This window comes from Rhipicephalus sanguineus, chromosome 5, assembly GCF_013339695.2.
Source record: "Rhipicephalus sanguineus isolate Rsan-2018 chromosome 5, BIME_Rsan_1.4, whole genome shotgun sequence".
Lineage (NCBI taxonomy): Eukaryota > Metazoa > Arthropoda > Arachnida > Ixodida > Ixodidae > Rhipicephalus > Rhipicephalus sanguineus.
Window position 1 is genome coordinate 168965118 of NC_051180.1, and position 26575 is coordinate 168991692.

The 26575-nt window shown below is 45.7% G+C and overlaps 2 protein-coding genes across 2 annotated transcripts in view; both read left to right on the forward strand.

Annotated features, from left to right (window-relative positions):
- Nucleotides 1-1839, forward strand: part of LOC119394426 (uncharacterized) — a 44167-nt gene extending 42328 nt beyond the window's left edge. Inside the window, exon 6 of the mRNA XM_037661729.2 lies at nucleotides 1575-1839. Within this exon, the coding sequence (XP_037517657.1) occupies nucleotides 1575-1766 (192 nt within the window). The 3' untranslated portion in view covers nucleotides 1767-1839. The remainder of the gene's footprint in view (nucleotides 1-1574) is intronic.
- A 7416-nt stretch (nucleotides 1840-9255) lies between these two features.
- Nucleotides 9256-26575, forward strand: part of LOC119394425 (glutamine synthetase) — a 35099-nt gene continuing 17779 nt past the window's right edge. The window contains exons 1-2 of the mRNA XM_037661728.2: nucleotides 9256-9521; nucleotides 25676-25856. Coding sequence (XP_037517656.1) covers nucleotides 25685-25856 — 172 coding nt within the window. The 5' untranslated portion in view covers nucleotides 9256-9521; nucleotides 25676-25684. The remainder of the gene's footprint in view (nucleotides 9522-25675; nucleotides 25857-26575) is intronic.

Here is a 26575-nt window from a genome sequence, read left to right on the forward strand (position 1 = left end):
GGCTTATTAGTATGGGGGAACGGAAACAAAACCGATATAGAAAAACTGGCAGTACTACAACGTCGAGCTGTTCGTTTGCTTTACTCTTCAAATGAATACACAGGGTCTTCTAAACTATTGATGCGCTACAATATCCTTAACATTAGAAACTCTTACAGAGCGAAGATTTGCATTCGGCTGTTTAAGAAGTTTCCAGCAACTTTGAGACATTTTCAAACCGGTACCTCAGTTGAGACACAGGATACGGTTTACGCCACACATCAGTAGTAATGAAGAAGGCCAGGACAAACTATGGTATGCAAAACCATTGAGTATGAAACTATGTCTTTATGTTATATGTATCCTAATGTTTTGAAATAGCCAGAAATTGTAAAACAATTCATGAATTTAAACATCTAATAATGAACATGTTTCTTGCTTCGGAAGTGGATGTGCTGTATAAATGTTAATATGTTTGGTTACTGCATTAGTAATGGTACTAAGTGTTGCTATTAGCGAGTATTACTGGTCACTGCATTATTCATTATGTTCTTGCTGTTATTACTGCATTCGTGATTATGTTCTGCTACTATGTCATTACTGTCATTATGTTATTACTGTAAATAGTGATCGTGTTCTTACTGTACTAGTGATTATGTTCTTGTTAATTGATCATATTCTAGTGAAATTGTAACTTTCGAATCCGCTGTCTCTGCTGCCCCAGCGAGGTAAGACCTAGTCAGGGGGGTTTAAGTCCTCCTTTTGCCTTGCCTCGCGGGCAAACCCTGTATGTTTTATGCCCAAATAAAGTTTACTTAACTTACTTTAAAAAAAAGGGTGACAACTGCGCCCTCTTTCCATTACATACATTCATTAGTTCGTGAGGAAGGCCGTGAAAAATCAGCACGTTGCCAGAAAAATAAAAACCTTAATGGATTCTGAAATTATTGGACTGCGTAACGTTAGGCGCCGGTGAAACATAGCCAATAGGGCGAAATTGCGGGTTGAAAAGCATCGATTAACGGTGGCCTACCTGAATAGACAAGGTACGCAAAGAGTTAAACGATAAGTGGATCAAGTTACCAGACATATGCACAAGCGGTAAGCACATTCCTTAACTTTTTTGTTCATATGCTTAGTTTTTTGTTATTATTGCACGTGCGGCACTCACTTGAATGTTTGCGCATTGCGTAATAAATCAAATAAACATTCTTTTGAAGTGAGCGCTCTTCTTGTGTGCTTCTAATTGATGTCGTTTGCTGCGCTCTCCAAATTAGTATAATAAACCCGCCGTGGTGGTCTAGTGTTTGTAGCCCTCGATTGCTGACCCGAAGGTCGCGGGACCGAATCCCGGTAGCGGCGGCCGCATTTCGATGCGGGCGAAGTGCTAGAGGCCCGTGTACTTATATTTATGTACACGTTTAAAAAAAAAGAAACTGAGGTGGTCGAAATTTCAGGAGCCCTCCACTACTGCGTGCCACGTAATCATATCGTGGTTTTTTGGACGTGAAACCCCGAAAATCATTATTATCATTAAATAATTGTAATAAGTGCCTTATAGTGCCTTGTTTTTGCTTATCCCTCTCACACGGCAGGAGGGCGTTTGGATTTGGGTAGCCAACGGCCAGAAGCTGCGCACCACGCAGTTCTGGCGTCCAGGAGCTCCGGACAATGCAAACGACGGCGAACACTGCGCCCAGCTGAGCAACGAGATCGACTTCGGTTGGGACGACGTGACATGCTCGACGGAGGCCCGCTACTTCTGTCAGCTGCCGCATCCAAACTGACGCCTTCATCGCGATAACACCACGCGTTTCGAATGTCAACCTGCAGCATCAACCATGTGAAATACATATATGTGGGCGCAGTAAACAGACACGCTCCTCACGCAACCACGTTTGCCGGGCTTCGCATATATACATACATATTTACATATATATATATATGTATGTGTTAGTGTTGACAACACGGCGCGACAGCTAAGTGGCATGCCGTGAGTTACATGTAGCCATATGTAAGCATATTTTACTGGAAGTACTACTTCATTGAAGGAAAACAAGAAGAAAAAAAAGTTCAGCAGAAACCTCTTGGGGCATAGATCCTTAAGTACAACCATAGCTTCGATTTATAACGCCAGTGAAATAGCACCGATTGAGAGAGGGGACACAGAAGGCGAGACAACAGAGCACTTGTGTTGTCTTGCCATAGGTGTTCCTGTCTAAGCTTGCACCATCACACTGACGTACCAACAAGCTTAAGCTACCCTCCTGTACTTGGCATAACCCTGCGTATGTATTGTATTGTTTTTTTACGGTGCCATGTCCATTACAAGACCACGGTGCGAAGATAGTACAAAGAAGACGTCATGATAATACCCTGCATGGCGACAACCATGGATGTCGTTCAAGGTACTAGACGTTATTTGATCATTCAATTGTCGTTTTCAAAGTATGAGAACCATCCGCGGATATCTAGTATTTCCCCACCGATCACCTCTGCGGCACTCGATTCCCTCCTCGATAACTATCGAAGTAAGAAAGATTCTGCAAAAGTACCAGGTCGTCAGAATGGCATCTTCAAAATTTAGAATATTTGCTCGTAGTATCTCAATTTCTTCGTCACTCATTCATTCAGTCAATCATTCACTTATTCATACCTCATGCATCATGCCGTACCTCATTTACCGACCCCTCATATACCAGAGGGATATTACATGAGGGTGAGCAGGAAGGGTCCATTGGTGCATTCGAGAGGATTTCAAGAGAAGGCAAACGCATGGTGGGGAGACAGAGAGTTAGGTGGGTAGATGAGATTAAGAAGTTCGCGGGTATAACGTGGCCGCCGCAAGCACAGGACCGGGTTCATTGGCGGAACAGGGGAGAGGCCTTTGCCCTGTAGTGGGCGCAGTAAGGCTGATGTTGATGATGATTTGTGATGATGGTGAGCAAGAAGACAACAAGCAGCACTTCTTGGCCAATCCCCCACACTGGGTGTGAGCCACAGTCATAGGTGAACAAGAACAAGTTCACAGTTATTATGATAAGCAATGACTCTTAAGGGTCATTTTTTAATTGAGTGAAATTAGCTAACATTGCGATGTGAGCGGGAAGGTCGTATCGGTGTTATGCCGTTTGAAGAAAAAAAAATTCTGAAACTTGTTATAAGCCGCGCAAGGTTTGGAATGGCAAAACTGGACGATTCTGAATACTATTCTGGTTACTTCTAGGTTGTTTCTAGGCCTTAGCTAGGTGATGCAGGTTCTAGGTTATTGCTAGGCTTTAGCTAGGTGATGCTATAGGTTGTTTCTACGTTGATTCTCAGCGCAGAGACAGTCACAGACACGACACGGATGTCCAAACTCCAGAGACAGAGCCTCGCGCTGAAACCAAGCGTTCGCACCTCTCGTAAATCTACGGGGACATCGTCGTTGGCGTAGGTCTTGCATCGCTTCGAGGTCTTCTCGCAGCCGCCATTGTCTTTCCCGTTCCCTAGTATTCTCTCGTTGTACGTATTCGGAGTCTTCGGCTCGCCACCGTCGCTTCGCAGCATGTTGGGCTAACCGTTGGTGGTGGTGGTGAAACTTTATTGTTGGGGTAACCGTTGCGTTCTACATTTTTAGTGGAGCAGTGATGAATAGCCGAATTTACCAAATTTCTGTGGCACATAGCCGTTTTTAATGATGTTAGTGTTTGGTTCGTCGAACAAGGAAGGATTTGCTCAACAGCTTCGTTGTTAAAAAAAGGCTTCTAGAAGATCTTAGCACATCTGCGTGTAGTATAGACCGCTTTGGGATGACAATGGTGCGATGTCCGATGGGCTGATCTGACGAACGCATGGATTCAGGCATATTAGTAAGGTAGCTTGATGCGGATCAAAAATGGCGTTAGCATACTGAAGTTTAGGCTTTCCAAGCCTTTGATAAGCTGTTATTTTAGTAGATGTCCCACTTACGTGAAGTTTGCGCATAGTAACATCACTATAGTTTAGTCAAGGCAAGTGCCGAGGCTAGGCTGCGACGAAAATAACGAAGGACTCGATAGACAGAATTAGTAACGTTAATGATATGGTGCCACCATGTTCGATCACAAGAAGTTTGAATGCCTGAATATTTAAAGGTATTAGCTAGTAGCGGCAACTGGATGATTACATACGGTGCAAGTATTGGTTATGTAGTCATTACGTCGATGAAACAATGTTGCAAATATCCTGTTAAAGGGACATTATCCATATTTCGGAACGAACATGGGTGCGAAGTAGTATAAGTTAAACGTCGACATATTTTTGAAGTCCGTAATCTTGTATATTCTAGCTTGCAAATAAACTATGTGGCATTACATTATGTCGCTCTGACTGTGGAAATACCAAATTTAGATGCGTGTCGCTGGTACAATAATCAGTCGCGCACAAATGAGTGCAACAAGAGTGGGATATCCCAGTCTAAAAGATGGCATTCATGTGTACGACACAATTCTTTATTCTTTATTCATACATATCCCCGCTTTGCCTAGAGGCGTTAGAGCAGGGGGGTTACAAATTTAAAAAAAAAAAATCTTCATTCCCACTGCACACTAGCACAGACGTCAGACTATTTCACTGATTAATAGTTGTAACAAACAACGAACTTGCGTACAGGTTCATCCTTAACATTACACCATAAAAAGGTAGAATACGGTAAGAACAAAACATAGCATGTGTTCGAAGTAACAATTCAGTAGCCCTGGCCGCGACGTCGTTACTCTCAAAGAGCGCTCTCTATCCTGACGTGGCTGCTGAATTTGAAAGTAAATATGAAAACAGAGATCAATAATCTAGCATCTGTTAATACTCAATCATATCAGATCAATATTCTAGCACCTGTTCCACAATACTGATACGTAAGCAGGTAATATATTATCTACAAAATAGTGGTGTACCTTTTTTTTACTCCCTCTTCAAAACTAGTATTCCTCTGAATTGTTGCTGCTCCTTTGTTGTGGTGAGAGATAACACAATTTCTCCTAGGAAATTTGGAAGAAAGCGAATCTATATCCGCTGTTGGGGGCGTGAAGTTCATCTCGCTTTAGTGATTGTGCGCGAATGTTTCAAATCTGCGTCTTCGTACGTTCGGTTCAAGGCTAATAAATGCAGATCCGCCTTCCATAATTATGCTCAAGACAGATAAGTTATCTGACAGACAAAGTGTTATCGTGCTACACATACTTACGCATACGGAAATTATCCTTTTCTTTGCCACGATGCAAGCGATAAGATAAGTAAGGTCCACGATTCATGTCTCTACACATTCTTGGTATTTACAGTCTTCTCACTGCCGCGTAGCTCTTGTATATTGCGCATTTCGTTGAAATTAAGCCCCGATAATTTTGGCCATTATCCCGACTGCTGGAATGAGCGTGTAGATACTGAACCGGCCGAACGACCTAGAGTCGCATAAATGCACGAATAAATCTTCCTGGAGATTTTTTTTTCCAGGCTAATTGGTTTTGACTTAATACATCCACTTTTTTAGGGAAGACACGCCACTACAGATTACACAGATCCATAGGCGTTTCCGTGTAGTTCTGTATAGTCTGTAGTGCTTTGTATCCGAAAACAAATGCACGCATTAAGTCAGTGCGAAATGGCCAATCCAAGCAAATCGACCAAATCTGGCAGTTCTGTGTGGTGTCTGTGATGGTGGCTGTTCGATCCTTCCTAGTTAAGAAATCACAAGAGAAGTTATGAGGAATCGTTATCGGGCTGTGTCTGCTCCACAAAAATAACTATCACTTATTTTCAAAGAAACGAAAACAGAGACATGAGCTACATAGCGAAAGTGGGGAAAAAGAAACGTCAAACGTACAGAATGACGTCAGCCTAAAGTATAGAATGTCGCGTAGGGCAGACATTCATGCAACCTGAATTGGAATCGTATCCGCGGCTCATTACTCCTCCGTTCTCTGTTTACCCCAGTCACAATGGCGCCAGCCTGTCTGTCAGTATTTGCTGTACGCATTCGTGGAGCGTGCCAGCATTCATTAGGGAGCGGACCTCGCGACGTCCTTGCGACAGCCAAATGGGACAGTCAGCCAGGGACGGCGTATGTCCGTGACGAACTGCCCGGGCATCAGTCATGCGTGCGCCTAATTTCTCTGCCCCTTGCCTTGTTGTTGTTACGCGGTATTCTATTCTGCTTGTCCGACAAAATATCCCAGCTCGTTTGTCGAGAGATTCCCGGGCAATCAACGCACCCGTGTGTCACGCGCAGGGCGGTGTGTCACAACGATACGCGTGTTCGCGTGTAAGTTTCACTTACGGCATTTCTCTCTTCCGTCCTCGCCTGCGTACACCGAGCATATTTTCGTGTAGTAGTTGCGTGTTGGTGCTAAATGTTAACCTCTTTTGCGTACAGTTAGGCAAAGAGTGACAGTGGCCTAATCTTTGCCGAGATGATTGCGCAAAAGTGGCCGCAATATTTTTGCCGGAACGCTATCTCTCTGTTTTGCATGTAGGAACGTGTGTGGCAGATTACTTCAGTGGAAGCCGATAAGGTGGAGCGAAGTTCGTGAGGGGCAAAAATTTTTATGGCCCTTTACCTATCACGAAACAACAAAGGAAATACCTAAGAATTTCATAGAAGCATTGCTTCGTAGTTCTTGAAACATTCGTTTCTGGGTCGAATATTTTGACGCGACCGCGTTAAAGTGCTGTCGATGTTGGTGGTGTTGGTTATGAGTGGAAATCGGCGCTGTCCGTGAGCGAAACGTTTTGGTGGAAGCAAAGAATAAAAATCAGGTGTTCGAGCCGGAATAGAACCCAGGCCTTCTGCGTGGCGGTAAGATGTTCTATCACTGAGTCACGCCAGTGCCTGAAATCTCTTCGAAAGCAAAAAAAAAAAACTATACAGATGCCATGAACTGCGAGAAGCCGCGTTGAAAGGTGTAACATTGAGTTGCAAAAGCGTAGTGACGCCTGGTGTGATTGCACCAGGCGTCACACCAAGTAATTTGCGCTAATAATGGTTGCTTTAAAGGACCACCCGTTACAAAACGGAAAGCCATAATTGATCATCATCATCAGCCACCACAGCATCAACTAACTGTGCAGCTGTGTGGATGCGCGTTTTGCCTTATGGAGGCGTAGTGGGTACTTCGCTACTTCTCGAAATGATCAATTAGGGCGTAGTGGGCGATTCGCAACTGTAACTGTAGTAGGCATTTTTTAGAAATTAAAACAACCAATGTTACGCGCCCGGGCGTGCCTTTCCTAGCAGCGCGGTTGAGATATGAGCCTAGAAGCGAAGCATATGGCAAGCGATTGAGAAGGCGATGCTAAAGAGGCCCAATTACGCTATCGCTTTCGACTCTTGAAGGCGAAGCTTAAGCATCCTCCAAGCTTTTCATGCTGCAAACTGGTGGATGAAAAAAGTTCATTTCAGAGAGTCGTGTTCAGCAGCGTGCTTACTTTTAAGCGGCATCCATTTCAAGTGCATGGATACAAGTAGTAAAGTGAAAGACAACAACGCGTAACTGGCATTACTAGCGAGCAGTGTCGTTGCAACACTTGCGTACATTCCAGTTTCATTGTTTTATAAACGCGCGCTCCTAACTACTTATTCTCTTACTATGCGCCATATCAGCGCCTCAAACAGAAAAACCCTACTGTACATGGCATTTGCCACCGTGAATATGAGCGTTTGCAGCGATAACATTCAGTGTTAGTGCAAATAGCCATACTATTGCCAAGACGTGAGCTGTTTTATTGATTTATTTAGGCGAAAGCATTAAATGCCTCACCAAACACAAGATTTGACCGTCGGCGTCCCGTGGCGCCGTGGACGAGTGATGCAAAAAGTCAGCATCACGTGATGACGTCAAAATAGGACGTCACAATGACGTCACCGATAGCAAAATATTGCGACGTCATTATGACGTCACTGTGACGTCGCATGTCGACGTCATCGCATGACATCGCAGCTTGGTCGAAGGTGGGTCGATTCCCGAGGCACTTCAAAACCACATGATGTGCAGAAAGCTTCCAATGCCACCGATTCCGGAGGCAGTGCAAGACGACGTTAGGTGCAGAAATATTTCGAGGGAAGGGAGGGGCAATCAATGCAATTGACTGAGAACAAAAAGAAGAACAGGGTTTTCGCATTAGAGCCGTCTTACGGAAAAAATAATTGTTGGGATTTTACGTCCGAAAACCACGATATGATTATGAGAAACGCCGTAGTGGAGGCGCCGGAAATTTCGATCATATGGGGTTCTTTAACGTGCGCCTAGTTCTAAGTACACGGGCCTCAAGCATTTTCACCTCCATCGAAAATGTGGCCGCCATTGCCGGAATTCGATCTCGCGACCTGCGGGTCAGCAGTCTAGCACCATAACCGCTAGACCACCGTGGCGGCTCGTCTTACTGAAATCATAAGGGAACATGTGACGGTTTCTTTTAATTTTTTAGTTGAAGCATATCTGCGACGATATTTTTGGCAAAAGTTCTTGAAATCTCTGTGAAGAACACACCTTCCTATGATGATATAGCGCACATCTCGTCTCCTCATATTGCGAGCAGCAATTTCTCTCTCCATGTACTTAATATTCAGCTACCCGGAAACTTGACAGTGTGACCTTGGCGCTGATTCATGCGCAGTCCCTGCGACATCATCACGTCCGCATCTCTGTATCTGTCAGTTTGAGGATGGTTGTTTGGTATAAGGGAAATATTAAAAGGCAATCCTTCCTTCTACTCACCTAATATATGTGCTGCCAACCATTTCGAACCAGTCTAGTACATTCGGCCTGCGATTAAATGACGCACATAGTGTTCGGCTCTGTCACTCAATCGAAATCTCAGCGCCGAGAGTCGTACATTTGGAAGTGAGCCACTACACATCAGGACGTTCAATCTCGCGCAAGATTTTCAGACCACCCCTACGTAGGCGTCAGTGTCGCAACGCAGTACACGTCTTGCGTATCACTCGGGCTGCTTCCTGCATTGCTTGATAGCATGGCTTTAGCCGCAATCGCCGAAGGTCGTCCGCGACAACGCGCTTTTGTAAGGGCGGTCGCGCCACTTTCTCAATGAGTGCAATTTTCTAGTCAGTGCGCACACCCGCAGCGTTAGTGAACGCCAACAACGTTCAACGTGAACACGCGCATTTTGTCCGGCAGCGCCGACCTCGGGCTGCCCCCCCCCCCCTCCCACCTTTGGGCAACAGGTTTAGACAGACGCAGGGGGCGGGGCCACTACGGCGGAGCCAAGATCAAAAAGGCACGCCATTGTTACGAATGGTCTGGCAAAGGAAGGAACGGAAAGGCGCACGTAAAGGAAACACATGTAAACACACGACGCTCGCGCGGTAACTGGACCCACGAATTATCTCCCGGCAAACGATTCGTGGACACGAAAGCGCTCAACGGTAAAACACGGAACGAGCAAATTGTTCATCCTTTTTCCCCTCTCTGTGAGCATGCTCGTATAAATAAGACTGGTGGGACTACGCGCACAGTTCGGTCAACAGCGGAGGAGTTTCCATCGTTTTTTCGAAGAAAAACTAAGTTGAGGTGAGAGACTGTGAGTAACGTTCTAACTGCTTTTTCTTATGTTTCCCATTTATTCGCCACCACGTAGGTTACATGCACAAACTAAAAAAAAAAAAAAAGAGAGAACATTCGTCGAATTTATAGTCATGACAGCTAGTGATGAATCCACTAAAGATTTTTTTGTTGTGCCGCTGTGCTGCAATGCACCGGCTAAAAGTGCTCCGATTTATTTTATTCCGTCATGAACAAATGCTTCGTTATCAAGTCAATCGTCTCTGCTCTTCTAATGTTACATAAAAATAACATGGAGGTCGGGTTAAACGGACATCTCGCTACAATGGCAAGTTAATGCCTCAGACCTTAAGCCACAACGAAAAGTCTGAGTTTTAAAACAAATTAATTACATTTGTGGTAGAAAGTAACATTCTAGTAAAATTAGGATAAATATATTGCTTCACAAGACAGCTTTCTTTTTCCTTATAGTTTTTCTCTACTTCCTATACGAATACATACAGGGTGTTTCAAGAAATGTGTCAGAAAATCATCAAAAATAAGGGAAAGGGAATACTTACTCGCTGCTTTCATTATTAATTTTTCTGTGGTGGGAGACAACTTAAGATGACCAGACACAGCAATTACGATAGTAATTAAATAAAACAAGCAAATTAACTTTTTATATAGCGGATACAGGTGGTCGGGTCAAATGGGATAATTGCTGTCCTTCCTGCGAAGAGGTCATTGCCGCTTTGAAAAAATCGGCCTCTAGCCATTATTGCGCAGCAAGGAAATTCAACCGAAACTGAAACCGAAACCGAAGGTCCAATGAACGCAATTAGCAGAGTGCCGGAATGATGTCACTGTTCGTGACAGAGGTTGCAGTGGTGTTATTTCTTCCCCATTTGTTGACGTACGTGCGCCATACGCGCGCTTTAATCGCAAACGAAACCCGCACAACCACGAAGCGAAGGCGATCGATGGTTCGTACAGCAACGCTCGCTCATTCTGGCTGTCTCGGAATGATACGGCAGTTGCGCTCTTCCCAGTTTCGGTTTCAGTTTCATCGGCGAACTTGATCAGACCTCATTACTCGCTAATAATTGCCACTGGCTGCTTTTGCGAAATCTGAAAGCGGCAACAGGCTCTTCGCAGGAACGGCTGCCATTTTGCAATGTGTCTCTACTCATTCAAAAGCTAATTACCCTAGATTCTTTATTTACTGTCGTAATTGATGCCTCTTCTCAACTTATGATGCTGCCGCCACAAATAAAGTAATTACGAAGGCAGCGTGCAACTATCAAATATTTTCGAGATTTTTCGGACACATTTCTTGAAACACCCTGTATCTTACATAAATCCTACAAGAATTATTCGTCTCTTCGACCTTCCCTCCTCCCCTCAACTTCTAGCCTTCTTTTTTTTTTAACTTGCTATACTTGTCATGTATAGTTCCCATGCGGAGGGCAGACAACGATGGCCAGTTAGAGCAACGGAATTGATACCAAGGGTTAGAAATGCAAGCGAGGACGGCAGCGAGTTAGATGGAGCGGCGGAATTAAGAAATTCGCAAGGATAAAATGACACAAACTCATGCAAGATAGGTCAAACTGATGATCCTTTGGAGAGTCTTTCGTCTTGCAGTAGATGTACAATAAGGCGATAAAGAGGATGACGGTAATTATGGAAACAATTTATCGATACCAAATTGGAGTGGGAACGGGGCAAGAGGAGCAGGAATAAACTTTATTGATGGGAACGGTGCAGAGCTTGAGACGGCCGGCACGTAGCGGCTCCTCGTGGCGGCAACGGTACATAAGCAGCACAAGCGCACGATAAGGTATGGCCGAGCTGAGTGAGAACCAGTGGAAGGGGAATTCTTCGGCGCAGTGCGGAACATCACTGCACTGCTTACAGCCTGGTGCTAATCGACTCTGCCCTGCGTTATTTTAGATGCGAAGTATCTCTTGCTGGGGGGTATGTAACGCGGCGTGGTCATCCGCACGCAGCGTTGTGGTCCGCACTCACATTACGCATGCGCGACTCTCCTCGTTCCCTCTCTCCAACAGCTGCGCGTTACTCTCTCCACTTTTCTACCAGCACCTGCTTGCGCTTCTCCTGCGTTCTCGCTTCTGCTCTCACGGCACATACGCTACTCTCCTCCTCTAGTCTCCTCTCCTTCAAATGGTAAAGCGCTGCGTGCGTTCAGTCCAGCGCTTGCCTCGGTTGGCTCCTCTGAAATGCGGGCTCGACATGCCGAAATTCTCTCCTGCGCAGCGCCGTGATGATGACCAGCGCATGCGCGTCCCCTCCCCCTCTCTCTCCTCTCCTACGCTGCCTCTCTCTCGCGCGCCTGTCGACGTTCCCCGCACGCCCTGTGAGAATTAACGGCCAGGCTAGAGGGAAGACACGACGCGCGTAGTGTTCCTCTTCGCGTTCCACGACGCGAGGTTGGTAGCATGCCCAGCGAAGCGCGATCGTGCAAGTGCTCCGGCTTCGCATCGCCTCATGGTCCCCTTTAGCGGGAGATGGTGTAATTTTTACTCGACGTATGGTAGCGAAGTCCAAATTGCGCATACTTGAGCGGTTTTAACTGACTAAACACCCAGAAGTGTGTGCTAAATCCGTTCTCTCTCCCGCGCGAGGCGCGTAGTTTTGGAAACGACGATGTGCATTGGGCAAGCACTGTCGTAGCGGGGTCAAAAGATCACGTATTGATCACTTAAACACGTATTGTTGAAATAGCACCGGTGGACGCCCGATACTAGTCTTTGCCAGTCTTTTTGAAGGTAGACACATACATATTCGTATATTTATTGAACGCAATACGAACAACAAAGCTATTTCTGAGAATGTGTTCGCGATCATTGAATAAGCCAATGGCCGCATCTTTCCCTTCGTTTTCTCAGTCGTTCGCCTTGACTACGTAATTTCAGAAGTACTCGCTGTTCGGCAGGTCAGTTCATGCTTTGTATTGACGCAATTTGCCGAGACGAAAGCGAGGGGCTTCTAGGGGTATTTGTCACGGCTGCATGCAGGCTTACATGTTCACAGGAGCCTTGGCAGCGTTTTATATGTTCAAAAAGTGTTAACAGGCGATATAGTTCTGCGGTGGTAGCATAATGTTGACATTGTAAAGAACGTCATTTGTCAGAACACGTGTTGCATTAGCAAGCATTTAAAAGGAATGCTTGGGCCGCGATGTTTCGAGGACTACAAGAGAGAGAGAGAGAGAATTAAACTTTATTGTCTGACCAGGCGCGCGTTCTCTTCGCCCAGAGGTGGGTGACTTCCTTATTCCAGGTAGCCATGGCTTGCAGCCAACGTTTTTAGATTACATCAGTTGGCAAAGACCGCGGCCTTCCAGCGGCGCGGGGCGGCTCGCCGCGATCGCCAACCAGGCGGGGGCGCTGCGGTCGCGTTAGGATTGGTCTCGGCGCGTCGTCTGCTACTGCGCTGCTGGTTGAAAGGGGCCGACAAGCGACTGCCACAGCTGTTAACTCGATGTGGTAGTCGCTCTCATTTCACTTGGCTTGAGTGAAATGCGCGTTTTAGTTGTATCTCAACATTATAACAAGAAACAGCACGTAAGACAGGGCGTGAAAAAGTAAGTTAAATATAAGGAAAACACTGCACAGTGCGCTTACCTTCATTATGTTTCCCGTTGTAACCGGCTTTAATTTTTCGCCTTTATATGCGCAAATCATCTCAGGCTCCCGTAATGCTCAATCATATTCCAACCTCACCTGAACACGTATTACGCCAGCTGCTGAAAACCCTACCAAATAAAAAAGCAGCAAGGAAGCCAGAAAAACACGTCTTGTCATTTTCATTCGATTTCGTGAAACAGAATGCAACGCGTACATTATTTGCAGTGACGTATTTACGGGGTGTGTGCGAGTATTCGAAAATTTCGATATTCAAATGGAACAGTGCCTTCTTCGATTCTATCATCGAATCGAATAACCGTCATTTGTAATGACGACCACATCACAGCGCTGTGCCATGCCCACTTTTCGTCTTCGTCCCTGTTTTTCGCGCTGTTAGCCACCATGGGTCTGCACCAACTCGCCCTGTATTCCATCCCACTTAATGTCATTTGTAAGCCCGAATATTTTACGAATATTTCAAAATGTCAATTGACACGAAGTAAGGCAGAAATTGGCGCAAAAGCACGATAACTGTCATTCCTGTAGGGTACATAACAAGCATAAAAGGCGAGAGCTCGTGTATAAGGCACGCTACCTCGCTTGGGGAGCACGTCTTTTTTAACAAGGAGTATTCGCGCTTTCTGAACAATTATGTGGATACGCCTCTACTTACTCCCTCCAGTTGCTTCCCTCGGTCAACTCCTGCCGTGAAAGGGCTCCAATTTTTAACTATTTCTAGTTGCCTTCATTCACTGACCAAAGAAGGAAAACAAATCACTATTCCAGTGCACTCCTCCCGCCATACGCATACAAATGCTGTGTACCTATGGCATGCGCGCATTCTAATACGTATCGACCTTTTCTTACAGCAAAGCTGTATATGAGTACGGGTGAAACCTTAATGTTCAACATGAATTTTCGGCAAAGTTTATATTTTCATGTATTCATGTATCCACTCGCACGGACCGTGAAGGGCCTGCAGTATACTTTAAAAAAGAGAAAGAAATATGGAATACACTTCTATCTGACATCGCGCTAACCGACCTCTCTTTCTGGGGTTACTTCTCATGGAATGTCTCGTTTTGAAACCTCTGAGTATAATAAATAAATAAATACTAAACATATGAATACGAGGACGTGAACATCAATTTGTATACATTCGTTCTAAGAATGGCTGTTTCAGATACGTGACTTATTCAAAAAGTATACCATATTCAATTCTATTCGCTTCTGTCACTGTTCCATTGGGCCTAGAAAATCACTATTCGCACATCTCTAATGCAATCGGAAAGCTGCTTATGATGACGGAACTGTACGGGAAGCCTTAGCTTTATTTTTTGCTGATGCGACCTTTAGACCTTAGGCTTTTGCAAGCGTCTTTGACAGCAAAATGCATACTGAACAATATGTACGAGTGAACCTCTGCAGTAGTGGTGGTCCGCCTCGGAGGTGCGGTGGTTACGTGCTGGACTGCTGACCCGAAGGCCGAGGGTTCGACCCTAGCCGCGGCGGTCGCATTTCGATGGATGTGCTAGAGGACCGTGTAGTGTGCGATGTCAGTGCACGTTAAACACCCGACGGTCTAAATTTCCGGAGGCAATACAACGGCGTGCTTCATAATCATATCCATCGTGATTTGGGCGCGTAAATAGCCCAGATATTATTGCAGCAGTGGTGTCCTTGTGAACGAGACAACCGACACCTGTCACATCACAGTCCCGAAGTGCGCCAAGAAGGGCTCAAAAAGTGTCGAAACAGACCCAGTTCCTTTGCAGCTCAACTGAAAACTTGGTTTCAGTGCCTCTAAACATACAGAAAAGCTCCCATGAAGAAACGTCGCGGTACGGAACTGCCACAGGCGAAGCATACCCCGCACAACAGCTCGTAGCGCGCTGCGCTGACACTTCGCGGTGTCTACTCAAATACGTATGCACGATCACTGCAAAGAGCTCATGCCTTGGTGGGACGCGTGAAACCTCAGAATATATGATTGATTAACGCGCGAGCACAAACCAACAACGCAGCAAAAGCACGCAGCTGAAGCAAGCGTCGCCCTTCGTACTGCATCTCAACCGATCTCAACGCTACGCCAGCGCCACCTCTCGCGATGGCGACAAAACCTGGCCGCCTTTCGAAGCTAGTTTGCAAACTGAAAATAATCTAAAAACGTTGCTTGCAGCTGATGCCAGAGACCTGTCTACGAGTCGGAGCTGGTCCTCAGGGTTTAGTGACGTCAGCAATGCCTCCCACTGGTCTCCCGGATTTTCTTAGATGCTCTGTTCGTCTATGAGCGGGATACTTGTGTTGTTTCGGCATCCCCATACCATGTGGTAAGGGGTGTTAGCACTCTCCGGGAAGTATCTGCAGTTCCTACTGAAGTTGCCGGGGTACATTGCGCGGAGTAGTGTACCGTGCGGATAGGTGCCTGCCTGGAGCCTTCTCCAAGCCATTGTTTGCTCTCTAGCCAGCCTTTTTTGAGCAGGTGGATAGTGGCGTCGTTGCTTCCTGTAGTGCGCGAGTATTTCTGAATATTTCCTCGGTATTCGCTCCTCTGCGTTTCCGGAGTCCGAATATCGCTGCGGGGTAGCGCGGTGTATATGCTGTCGGGCTGCGGCATGCGTCGCTCGGTTCCCCGCTAGAGTATCATGCCCCGGGGTCCAGAGGATACTTGCGTCTTCGAAGTCGCACTTGAGGAGAACTTGAAGGGCTGATCTGCTAATTGTTCCTTTTAGGAATCTTCGACACGCTACCTGTGAATCCGTCATGATGGTTACTGACGAAGAACTTGTCCTGATAGCTAATGCAATGCCAAGTTCCTCTGCGGTTGTTACATCATTTGCATCTGTCGAAGCAGCAGCGAGCTTTCTACCCGTTTCATACACCACGCTGGCTACATATTTGTTTACTCCTCGGTATTTAGCAGCATCCGTGTATCGTACGCTCTCGTTGTTGTTGTTGCTCGCTAGCCTCTGCTGTAACAATTGTGCTCATGCTTGTCTTCGTCCCTTATCATGTTCCGGGTGCATGTTCCTAGATATTTACACACATGTATTTTATCCTTGATTTTATGGGGAATAGACCGGGGCAGGTGTGCTTCTTTTTCACAATTTTTCTGTGTTTGTAGTCCTTGGGACAAGCTCTTCTATGGAACCGAGGACTACAAACACAGAAAAATTGTTCAACTGGTTTTTTTTTTTAGTGCGAAGCATTTCTTAGCGAACCTAAAGTACTTCGAGCGTTTCTATCTACGTATCTATCTGTCTATCTATCTATATAGCTGTCCAAGTCTGGCTGCTCTCGTGATCGCCTCGTGAACTTGGTGTGGACCAAAATTGGTATGAGAGGGTAAGATGGTTTGACGAATATGACTTTCTGGTCATGACATGAAAAAGTCACAGTTTCGCCTCAAGGGCGAAGCAATGAATGTAGCAAGAAATTGGAATGTCACAGGAAGAGCGGCAAGCAGCTAGAAACTTTCTGCGCGCTGTTCAAGCACAAAGGACGCAGGAAAAGAAAACACGCAAGGCGAGTGCGAACTAACAACTGTCACAGCTCGTAACTTGCAGCGCGCTGCTCAAACACAAATAAGGAGGCACGAAAAGAACGCACAGGAATACATAGAATTAGCGCGAACTGTCCCAGTTGTTACTTCAACTAACCCCCACTTTGGCTTTTCTAGCTATCAGATCGCTCCTTTCGCAAACGCGGCCGCTGCTGCGAGCGACGTGACCTTCGTGTGGTCTATAGCTTCGGCGCAAACTTTGCGGTGAAGGCACAATACATACAAACCCCCCATCAAGAGATAATTGCGCGAGCATGGTCGACCACGCCCTGTATGTCAAAGTAGAAGTCGAAGGCGCACATCCCAACTCCGGCGAAACACTAGACAGTTTTAGAGTTGAGGACCCAAGAAATTTGCGAGCCGCCAGGACGCATGCGCACAACGCAATCCGCTCTCAGACTCTAGCGCTCGCGTGGTCCCAAGACCCTGCAGCGCATTTCTTTGGGCGGCAAACAAAAGCCCAGAGCGCGCCACCTCAAGAAAAGAATATAATGACGGCGCTTGGCAGTGGCACGTGAAGCCACGGCTCGTTACCCTGCGGGCGTTGATTCTGGTCACTAAGTTAAATATTCATTTGGCTCTAGTTCGTGAGTCCTCGAGCTCACGAACTAAAGCCAAATGAATATTTAACTTAGTGACCAGAATCAACGCCCGCAGGGTAACGAGCCGTGGCTTCACGTGCCACTGTCAAGCGCCGTGTTATAGCCTCTGGACTGCCGTGTTCAAGCTGGCAGGAAGATGAGTGATTTGAAAGGATGACTATTTACAGAGAAATCACGCAGCATTATCGGCTTAGCAGGAAAACTTATCCTCCAGCACACGCGTCATTGAACAAAGGACAGGCGGTGGCGTGGCGCCTACTTCAGACACATACGTTCCCCAGTCCGGTAACGATGAACCACTGCACGCCGGAACTTTATTCGGACAAGCGTAAATTTTGCAACAACAGGGCGGACTTAAGCCACATACTGTGGGCGTGCCCGGAGGCTCGCATGAGGAGCGAATTCCCAGACGGGCGTGGGTGGAAGGCCGCGCTCCTCAGCTCCGACTCGCAATTACAAGCGCGCTTAGTACGGCAGGCCGAAGACGCTGCCAGGGCCCACGGGAACATGGCCGACGTCTAGGTTGGGTCCCCCCTTCTGAAAGGTGGAGGGGGATCTTTCTGCTCATTCAATAATGTTCGTTCATCATCATCATCATCTAGTTCGTACATATTTCTGGGGCTAATACCACAGCGCAAAGGCACTTCTTTGTTCTTCTTACTTCATTATTTCTTCGTCCCTGCACCCATCTGAATATATATTTCATGTCTGCATACAACTAATACACTATAATCCTTGTTACACGTATTGGTTTAGAGCTATTGTTGTGTGCGCATGTGCGTTAAGTTTGCCTTGAGCTTATATATGCGTTGGTCATGAAAGAATAAGGCAGTTGTTACAGCGCTTGTGTCGTACGTTTCTTTTCTTCGTGGGTGTCTCGTTCGCTTGCGTTGTAATTTAGCCTCATGATTCTCGTCGTGGTGTAACCTATATACTGTGATTCTGGTTCATCCGTCTCGTTTATTCCCTCCTGTGGCATAAGTCTAGAAGAGGCAAAGCGTTCCCACTAGCTCGCGCCACCACTAGCCACGGGACGGTCTTCTTTTTCCATGGCCGACTAGCCACGAGTGGCGTGGCGCTACAACCCCAAAATGGATAACTGGCAAGGGTCGCCAGCAGTACGACGCAAACGCAGCGCTGGCGACGATGCAGCATGCCCGCGTCTCACATAATTTTAATTTCGCCACGTGTAGCGTCCTGTGTGTTTCACCCAACGCAACGTGCATTTGTATTCTGCCGTTAGTATCCTGGAGAACGAATGAGGCATGACGTAATTGTCTAAGGCAGCGAACTGCGGAGCGAGGGGTCGCAGTTTCGAAACCCCGGTCGAGCGCTTCGGAATTTTTTCTTCTGAATTATTTTTATTTGTGGCTTTTATTTATATATACATACATATACTTATCCGGGGCATGACAGCGACGGTAACGGCAAAAATGAGCCGAGAGTGTCCATATAATTGTTATCTCAATAATAACGTGACAATCCTGTCGTGTACGTTGTTAAACCCTTTCCTCAATACACGTGTGGCACATACCCGTATATTACGGGCCGCGGTATGCGCCGCAGGTGAATGACACTTTGTACCTTGATTTAAATTGAAAAGCGTTAACAAAAACCGACATCAGCTGCGTTGACCCGACGAATGCACAGGAAAAAATAAGGATCGCAGCAGAAATCGAACCCAAGCGTTTTGCTTGGCAGTCAGGTATTCTTCCACTGAGCCGCGCCAGGTCTTGAAACTGCTTTGGAAAATGTAGGCGTAATGCTGGTGCAACATCAGTTGTCGGGGCGGTGCTGGCTATCTAATTTTATAACAAAGCAATAAACATTACATATGTACTCTTACGATACAGGCGTCATGCCGGGTTAACGTCAATTGTGGTTACAGTAATTGCTCCGCTTTTATAGCAGTCTAATAAACATTACATTCGTATACCTATGACTCAGCAATCTATATTCAAGCGTTGCTCGACCCAGCGGGAATACGCTAACGAAAGTTACGTATGTTATTCTTCACATCATCGCACCGTAAAGTGCCCGTTTCGATAATGCTGATGTCTTTGGTCTAACGTGAGTGCTGACCTTACGTCAGACCATACGTTTCGCTTTAAACGCTAGTGTAGCGACGTTCCCGGTAAGCCCACGATGTGCACACAACTACAACACTTACAAAAACACGTCGATCCACCTCGCAACGCTTCGCTGAAAGCCAAGAAATGCAGCATAGAGAATTACTCGCCGAATGCTTTGCATGAAACCGATTCTCACAAGGCGTAGGATCTGCCGAATTTTTTTTTTTTTTACCAGCTAACCCGGTCGTTCTCAGCAGCTTCTAGGGACATTAACGTCTTCGCTTCAATAACTCAACGGGCTGCACATCGAAATGGAGCATGTCGACTCATATCTGCCGACTATTCCTTCACCGCCGCTAATTACATCATTGATTTATCAATAATTTCTTGTATGTTCTTTAAAAAAGTATTCCGATAGGATAAAACATCGCAAAATACGTAAAGAAACGACCCACTTCTGTGTCTCCAAGGCGAGTTAAATAGGGAAAAGGACTCAGCCGAAAAAAAGGGCTAACTGTAGGATCTTTCTAAATTTTTATTTACACAGGCCTGGTTTTGTTCCTTCCCCTCAATGTTTTCATTGTACGCGAGCAGAAATAATAGAGCATTTTTCCACAGAATGTCGCAGGTATCAAAACCTAAGGCAAAGATTTCTCGAACCACCTTTCCGAAAACTGCGGTTTGCGCTTTTCCGTAACGCTATTACTCTCCCTGGGGGCGTCCGCACTGGGTCACTGCAACAGGGTCATATATATGATGTGGTATTTAACCATATAAAAGAGCCAAATAGACTGCCATGCTAATATTTCAAGTATATATTTATTATTTTATTTCTTCAATTATTTATTTCACTTATATCTTTACTTATTTATTTAATTCTTTTATTTAACTGTCTCTCCCCTCCATGTCTCCCTTTTTTTCTCTCTTTAGCATTCAATACAGAAACCGTAAACGCAACTAATATTTTCGCTTGCCTACAAATTATCTTTTATTGCGATAGCAATTATACGGGCAGTCTCGGCTGGTTTTTGCCGTCGCCGTCGCCGCCGTCATGCTGCTTATATGTATAAGTATGTATATATACATCGATATCCCAAAGAAAAATAAACCAGAAAAATGCTTCCGAAGCGCGGAATCAAACCAGCGACCTCTCACTTCGCGGCGCGGTGCGCTAAGCACTACTCCACAAAGCGCAGATCCCTCAGGTAGCTAACGGCGAGCGTTATATACACACCCTTTACCGTTTGCAGTCCTAGGCGCTTATAAGCGTTTCTTCATTACCAGCGAGATGGCGCTAGGAGCGCGACGGGCGCACTTAAAGGCGTGGCCAGCTCTCTCGCTTCTTCTAATATTTGCGCAAGGAGAACCTTGCCCTTCCGCTGTCTGCTCGCGCGGGCGCTCGAACAAGCTACTGCAGTGTTCATGATTCCCAGCAGATGGAGCTACGTGGTAGCTCTCGCCGCGCGTCGCGTACGTGTAGCTAAAAGCGTTTCAGATGTCGTGCACGTAACGTGCGTGTACTTTTCACGTTTGCGTACGTGAAGTCCCTACGTACGTGAAATTAAAACTGTCTAGTAGCTGCCGGGTAGTAATGGACGCGCGCTAGTTGCATCGCGTCCATCACGGGCCACTTTTCTTGCTATCGCATTCATTGCTTCGCCCTTGCGGCGAAACTGCGACCTTTTTTAGAATTATCATTTTTTTCGCAACTCCTACTTCTGCACGAATCATCGCCAATCCTCCGTAGTGGGTTGAGCCATTCCTCTAGGAACCAATTGACCAACCAACGAATTTATAGTTTTCATTCCATTCGTGACTGAACTAGTTAGCTTTCTCTGACAGTGGGCATATTAGTCACGGGACGGTATAACACAAGCAACTAAAACGCCTGAAAACATCGCCAAATTTTTACTAAGTGGTCGCCGTTCTGAAAGATCAAAGAAAAGAGTACATCGACCTTTTATTCAAAAATTTAAGAATTCCGCTAAGTACAAAATAATCTTTCCTTTCGGCCTGCTTAATTGGAATGATGTGACAAGAACGTCTGCGGGGGCCCCTGCGTATTCCTGGGTGACAGAAAAGGTTGCCTTATTAATCCATTGATCAGCATCAATTCTTCGGTACTTCGGGAAACCAGCAATATTTCACTCATGTTAGAATATTAAAAAGTTTTCATTCATTAAAATTATTTATATATTTATTTTTCCCCTATAAGTAAAAGTATTTTATTCCAAAATATTTTATTTAAAAAAAGAAATTGAATGTTCGCCTTCCCTACCTTTGGCTTAACGTTAACATTTACATTCCCCGCCGGCTTCTCGTTAGTACCTCCCCCTCCCCCCCTTTCCATAGTGGGTAGGAGCCAGTAATGAGGAACAAGCAGGCAAGCAAGCTTTCCGATTGTCGCATGGTTGAGGAGGAAGAGGATGGAGCAGCCGCGATGAGCAGCACGCGATGGGCAGCCTAAACACGGCCAATCTGAAGAACCTCGAAAAAGTACCGACCTATTACGAAACACCCAAGAGCGCATATCTCACGCTACCACATTCGGGCCGCCCACCCAAACAAAAGGTAACCGGTCTTTTGTATTTGCACCACTGACTGTACCGCGTAGGTATAGCTTGACAAAATTGCAATATCTGGTGCATACCCACCAAAACTGCGATTATGAGGCACATCGTTCTGGAGGGCACCGCAAATTTCGACAACCTGTGATTCTTTAGCGTCCGTTGGCTGATGCGCATTTAATGTAAGTGACATCATCATGATAAAGATTTAACGATAGATTGGAAGCTTGCGCCGGTTGGTACATTTGCACCCATTATGACTTGCAGCACCAGATCATGCGGCCGAATGAGCTTGAAGATTCCGCATGCGTTCCCCTTGCCCTAATATCAACAATTAAATGCTCTTTCCGCATTTGAGGTGATCGCGAACGTGATTATAGAATCAGTTTTCGAAATTAGGCCAACTGCAGCCCAAGCGCAGTCTTCGAGCTCGAACAGACACGCGATCCGATGTTGCAAGTCATTGTGCGCGATATCGCTAACGGACGCACTCTATTGTGAAATATTATCGTGCGAAATATTTCCAACCAGAACGGAGATACCATTCTGGACTAGATTTCTAAAAGTCTTCCGCTTTAAAACAACAATTTAGAATGTCGGGGACAGCCGCAATGGGGCTGATCACATTTATTTGCACTCTTTAACGTAAATGGACTAGAGAAGGGCAATGGATCAAGGGCTCGTTTATTTTTTAGATACAACCTAATTATGTGTTGGTTTTCAATAAATTGCGCCTAACGTAAATGGGTGCTTTTCCATTTGGCCCCCGTCCACATGCGGCGACCTCAGCAATGGGTGACTTTACCATCCCTGTCCTCGAAGGCGAAACGCCCTAACGACCAATCTGTAACGGCCAGCAACAGGGGCGTAGCCAGAAATTTTTTTCGGGGGGGGGGGTTCAACCATACTTTTTGTATGTTCGTGCGTGCGTTTGTATGTGCGCGTGTATATATACGCAAGCAAAACTGAAAATTTGGGGGGGGGGGGCGTTGAACCTCCCCCCCCCCCCTGGCTACGCCCCTGGCCAGCAAACAAAGCGATGAGTATGCTCACACATAAGCGCGTGACCGCCTTATTATATGAGGAACAAAGAACGCAGCTGCATTTTTCTCAGCTGCGCTTCTCACGATCAAGCACCTACTCGACCGCTGACCCGAAGGTCGCGGGATCGAATCCCAGCCGCGGCGGCCGCATTTTCGATGGAGGCGAAAACGCTAGAAACCCGTGGGCCTAGATTTGGGTGGATGTTAAAGAGCCCCATGTGGTCGAAATTTCCGGAGCCCTCGTCCCTCATAATCACATCGTGATTTTCGAACGTTAAACCCCAATACATTTGCGGCAATAAAAGCACATTCAGTACTATTTTTCGTCGATACGCGGTAACTGCTAAGACGAGTAATATCCCAGGCTCATAATATTCGCTTATTCCCAATTAGCCTCACTAACGTTTTCCGTAAGTGCACTGCCACTTGCAGATCGCTGACTCGTATGAATGTCGCTCACATTAAACAAGATGCTTGCTCTGAACTAAACCCTGATCTTCCTAATCGAATACAAGCTCAGGAATGCCTAGCGTACAGATCTAAATTAGCTTAGACTGATTATTTAACCTACGAGAGCCCTATTGTCGTTAACTTCACCACCTAAGATTCATTATTAGGAAATAAAATGGCCAACGTATCATTCTTTAATTTCGCGCCGGAAATTCAACACATGAATATTAGAGTGACGTCACACATTTCAAAATCCCTTCTCGTGGTTTGGCCGCATTGGCTCAAGAAAATTTCATAAACTTGCTACGTCAATTCTCTAGCATACCTTGAGCGCGTTATATTTCATCTTTACTAATAAAAGATTTTCTATGCCAAGCCAAACGACATCAAAATATGCGACGTTACAGGTAGTTGTGCGGTATCCCATAGGGGTGCTTGACCACCAGTTTCTTCTCTTAGCTTACTGGGCGTCTTCTCGCAGCAAGAGAGCTGCTTTTGTTATTGTGGAAGAGTAATTTACTAATACAAGAAACAAATATTTTCAATTTTAGTGTATCTTTAAGGGAGGAATAAAATATGTGGGACAATTGGAAACGCCTCCATAAATTCCCACAGGCCCTTGTCCCACAGCAATCTTCAGGGCACGAGAACACACGGCCGGGGTACCGCTTTCTGTCTTTAATCAAAGAAAAAAAGATGGTGGGTACTTGACGGTACTGGGAAATAATCGAAGGCGGTGCCTGTCGCATTGAACGCGGATCTTCTGCCTCTTAACCGCCACCCAATCACAGGTGGTGCGTTGACCACATGTACAAGATGACGAAATTTCGGGCAAGCCATGAAGTACCTGCGTTACGAGACAACGTTCGATATTTAAAATACAATGTCACGCTACCATCTTTTCGCGGGAGCCGCGCTTGTAGAGAGTGGACGCTAACGTGCACATACGCTAACGTAGCACGCACTCGTTGAAATGCCCACGGCCGGTGTGGAGTTGTAAGCGTTGCTCGCGCAGCAAGACCGGCCATAAAACATTATTTTCCATGGAACGTGACTTGTTTTTTCACCAAATGTGGACCGTACAATGCCGCACCCGCGAGTGAAAGAATGAAAAAGAAAATTTAGGCGGAGCTTATCACGTCCACGTGACGAGGTCGCTTTCCTCCTGCACTTGAGATGAGACAAGTGAGCTACTTCGCTTGCCAATGCTTCCCGAAGCAATCGGGATGGCATCACTTTTCGCAGAGAACCTCGCTTCTTTGAGGCATCGAAATTGTGGTGCAGGGGCAGAGCATTCGGGACCGATTTTTCTAAAGGACAGAGTGTTACCCGGACCACCTGGCGCTCGGAAGCGTGGTTACTCATTTAGAGAATGTGACCTTTCCTTTGCGCAGTCTTCTATGTTTTAACCTCTCCACCCCCCACCCCCCACCCCGCCCCGTCACCCTCCCAATATGACGGTGACCCGTACTGTCCTATGGGCTGTGGAAAATAGCACATTCTGTTACCTCCAACAACTAACTCGCTGGAAAAGATGAACAATCCTTGAACAGGGCGTGTTGCTGGAGCCAACTCAAACCACAGGTAACCGATTTCTTGTATTTGCGGCGCTGCCTGTACCGCGTAACTATAGCATGACAAAAGAGCCGTCGTTTCGACAAGCGGTTTTGTCTTCTTCAAGGTAGTAGCAGAAGACAAGACCACCTGTAGAAAGGTTAGCTTCAGTGAAACTCCCTGTCCAAGAATTTTTCATCTCTTCAAGCCTCCATCTTCTGCCTTGTTTGAAATCTCTGGAAGAATTTGAACGAACAGCAAATTTACCTGTCCGAAAATTAAACGCCTTGAAAAATTGTTCCGGTGAGCGCTCCGCAGAGGGAACCTAAAAAATCACATTGATTTAGCATTCTTTAATGTAAGGCCTGGTGAAAGCCCTTTTTTCGAATAGGTGAGTTTTATTTACAGTGGGAGGCAAGCGGAGCATCATTTTTTTTTTTTTTGTTGTCAGATATTCCTGCAGGTTAATAAAATTGAGAAAAAAAATGAGAGTTGAACAACATACCAGCCACATTCTCTGAAACAATACGTTGTTGTGAGCTTTCATTTATACCCGAGTATATACTGTGATGACGTGTTGTACATGAAACCGCCTTATTCACCTCACTTGGCGCGGCAGTTGAGAAGCGTAACATATCTGAGTTTACTTGCGGGACTCACTCGAGCCTGATGTACTCGCAGGAAATTGCAATGACTCCGCTAATGCCCGCGTTCACAAGCAACCAGGCGTTATTGTCCAAGTATCTGAGTCTGCCCCAGCCGAGCAACCAAATTCAGTGCACATACATTTGGATCGACGCTACTGGACAGAATCTTCGCTGCAAAACAAGAACCGTCGAATTTGAGCCCAAAGACGCCAAAGGTGAGAGTTTCATGTTCATGTACTGTTTGTAAGAAACAATAATTGTCTTGTGAAAACTGACGAAATAATTCATAAAATACCGCTTATAAACAGCTTTAATAAATTGTTTTTCGTTTCATTTCTTTCATAAGTGGCTTTATCTTTTGGCGAAGTGAACAATGCCTCGTGTCTCGAGTGGCGAGTCGATTTCAGGCGTTAGGCCACTGAACGTCAAATTTTTCCTCATTCATTGAAGCATCAGCTTGCTCATACACCAAGTCAACCTTTATTATTACCATATGGACAGCTTGCCGGACAGTTTGCGTCTTCTCATGTTCTTCTTTGTTGTCGTTCGAGATGTAGAGCGATGTAAGTTCAAAGCAAGATCAAAACTATCATATGGTACTGGCTTTTCTAGGAACCATCAGTAACTATATTGTCAGTTGCCGAAAAATTTGTGAGTTGAATTCCTTCTCCTTTCGCTACGCTATTCAAAAATGTGCCTGATAAGCGTACTTGAGCCAATTTCGCCATGCACAATAATTACGCAATAATGAATATAAAATTAGCGCACGTACATGCCCAGGCGTTGTAATAACTACATGCGTTTCACAACATGATATATTGTTCTTTGAGGTAATAAATACGAATGGTGATCATAATGTTGGTAAATATTAAGTATTAATTTCGAAGCTGAAATGTACCCCAACTATGTGTGGACTAGAAATCGTACCAATATT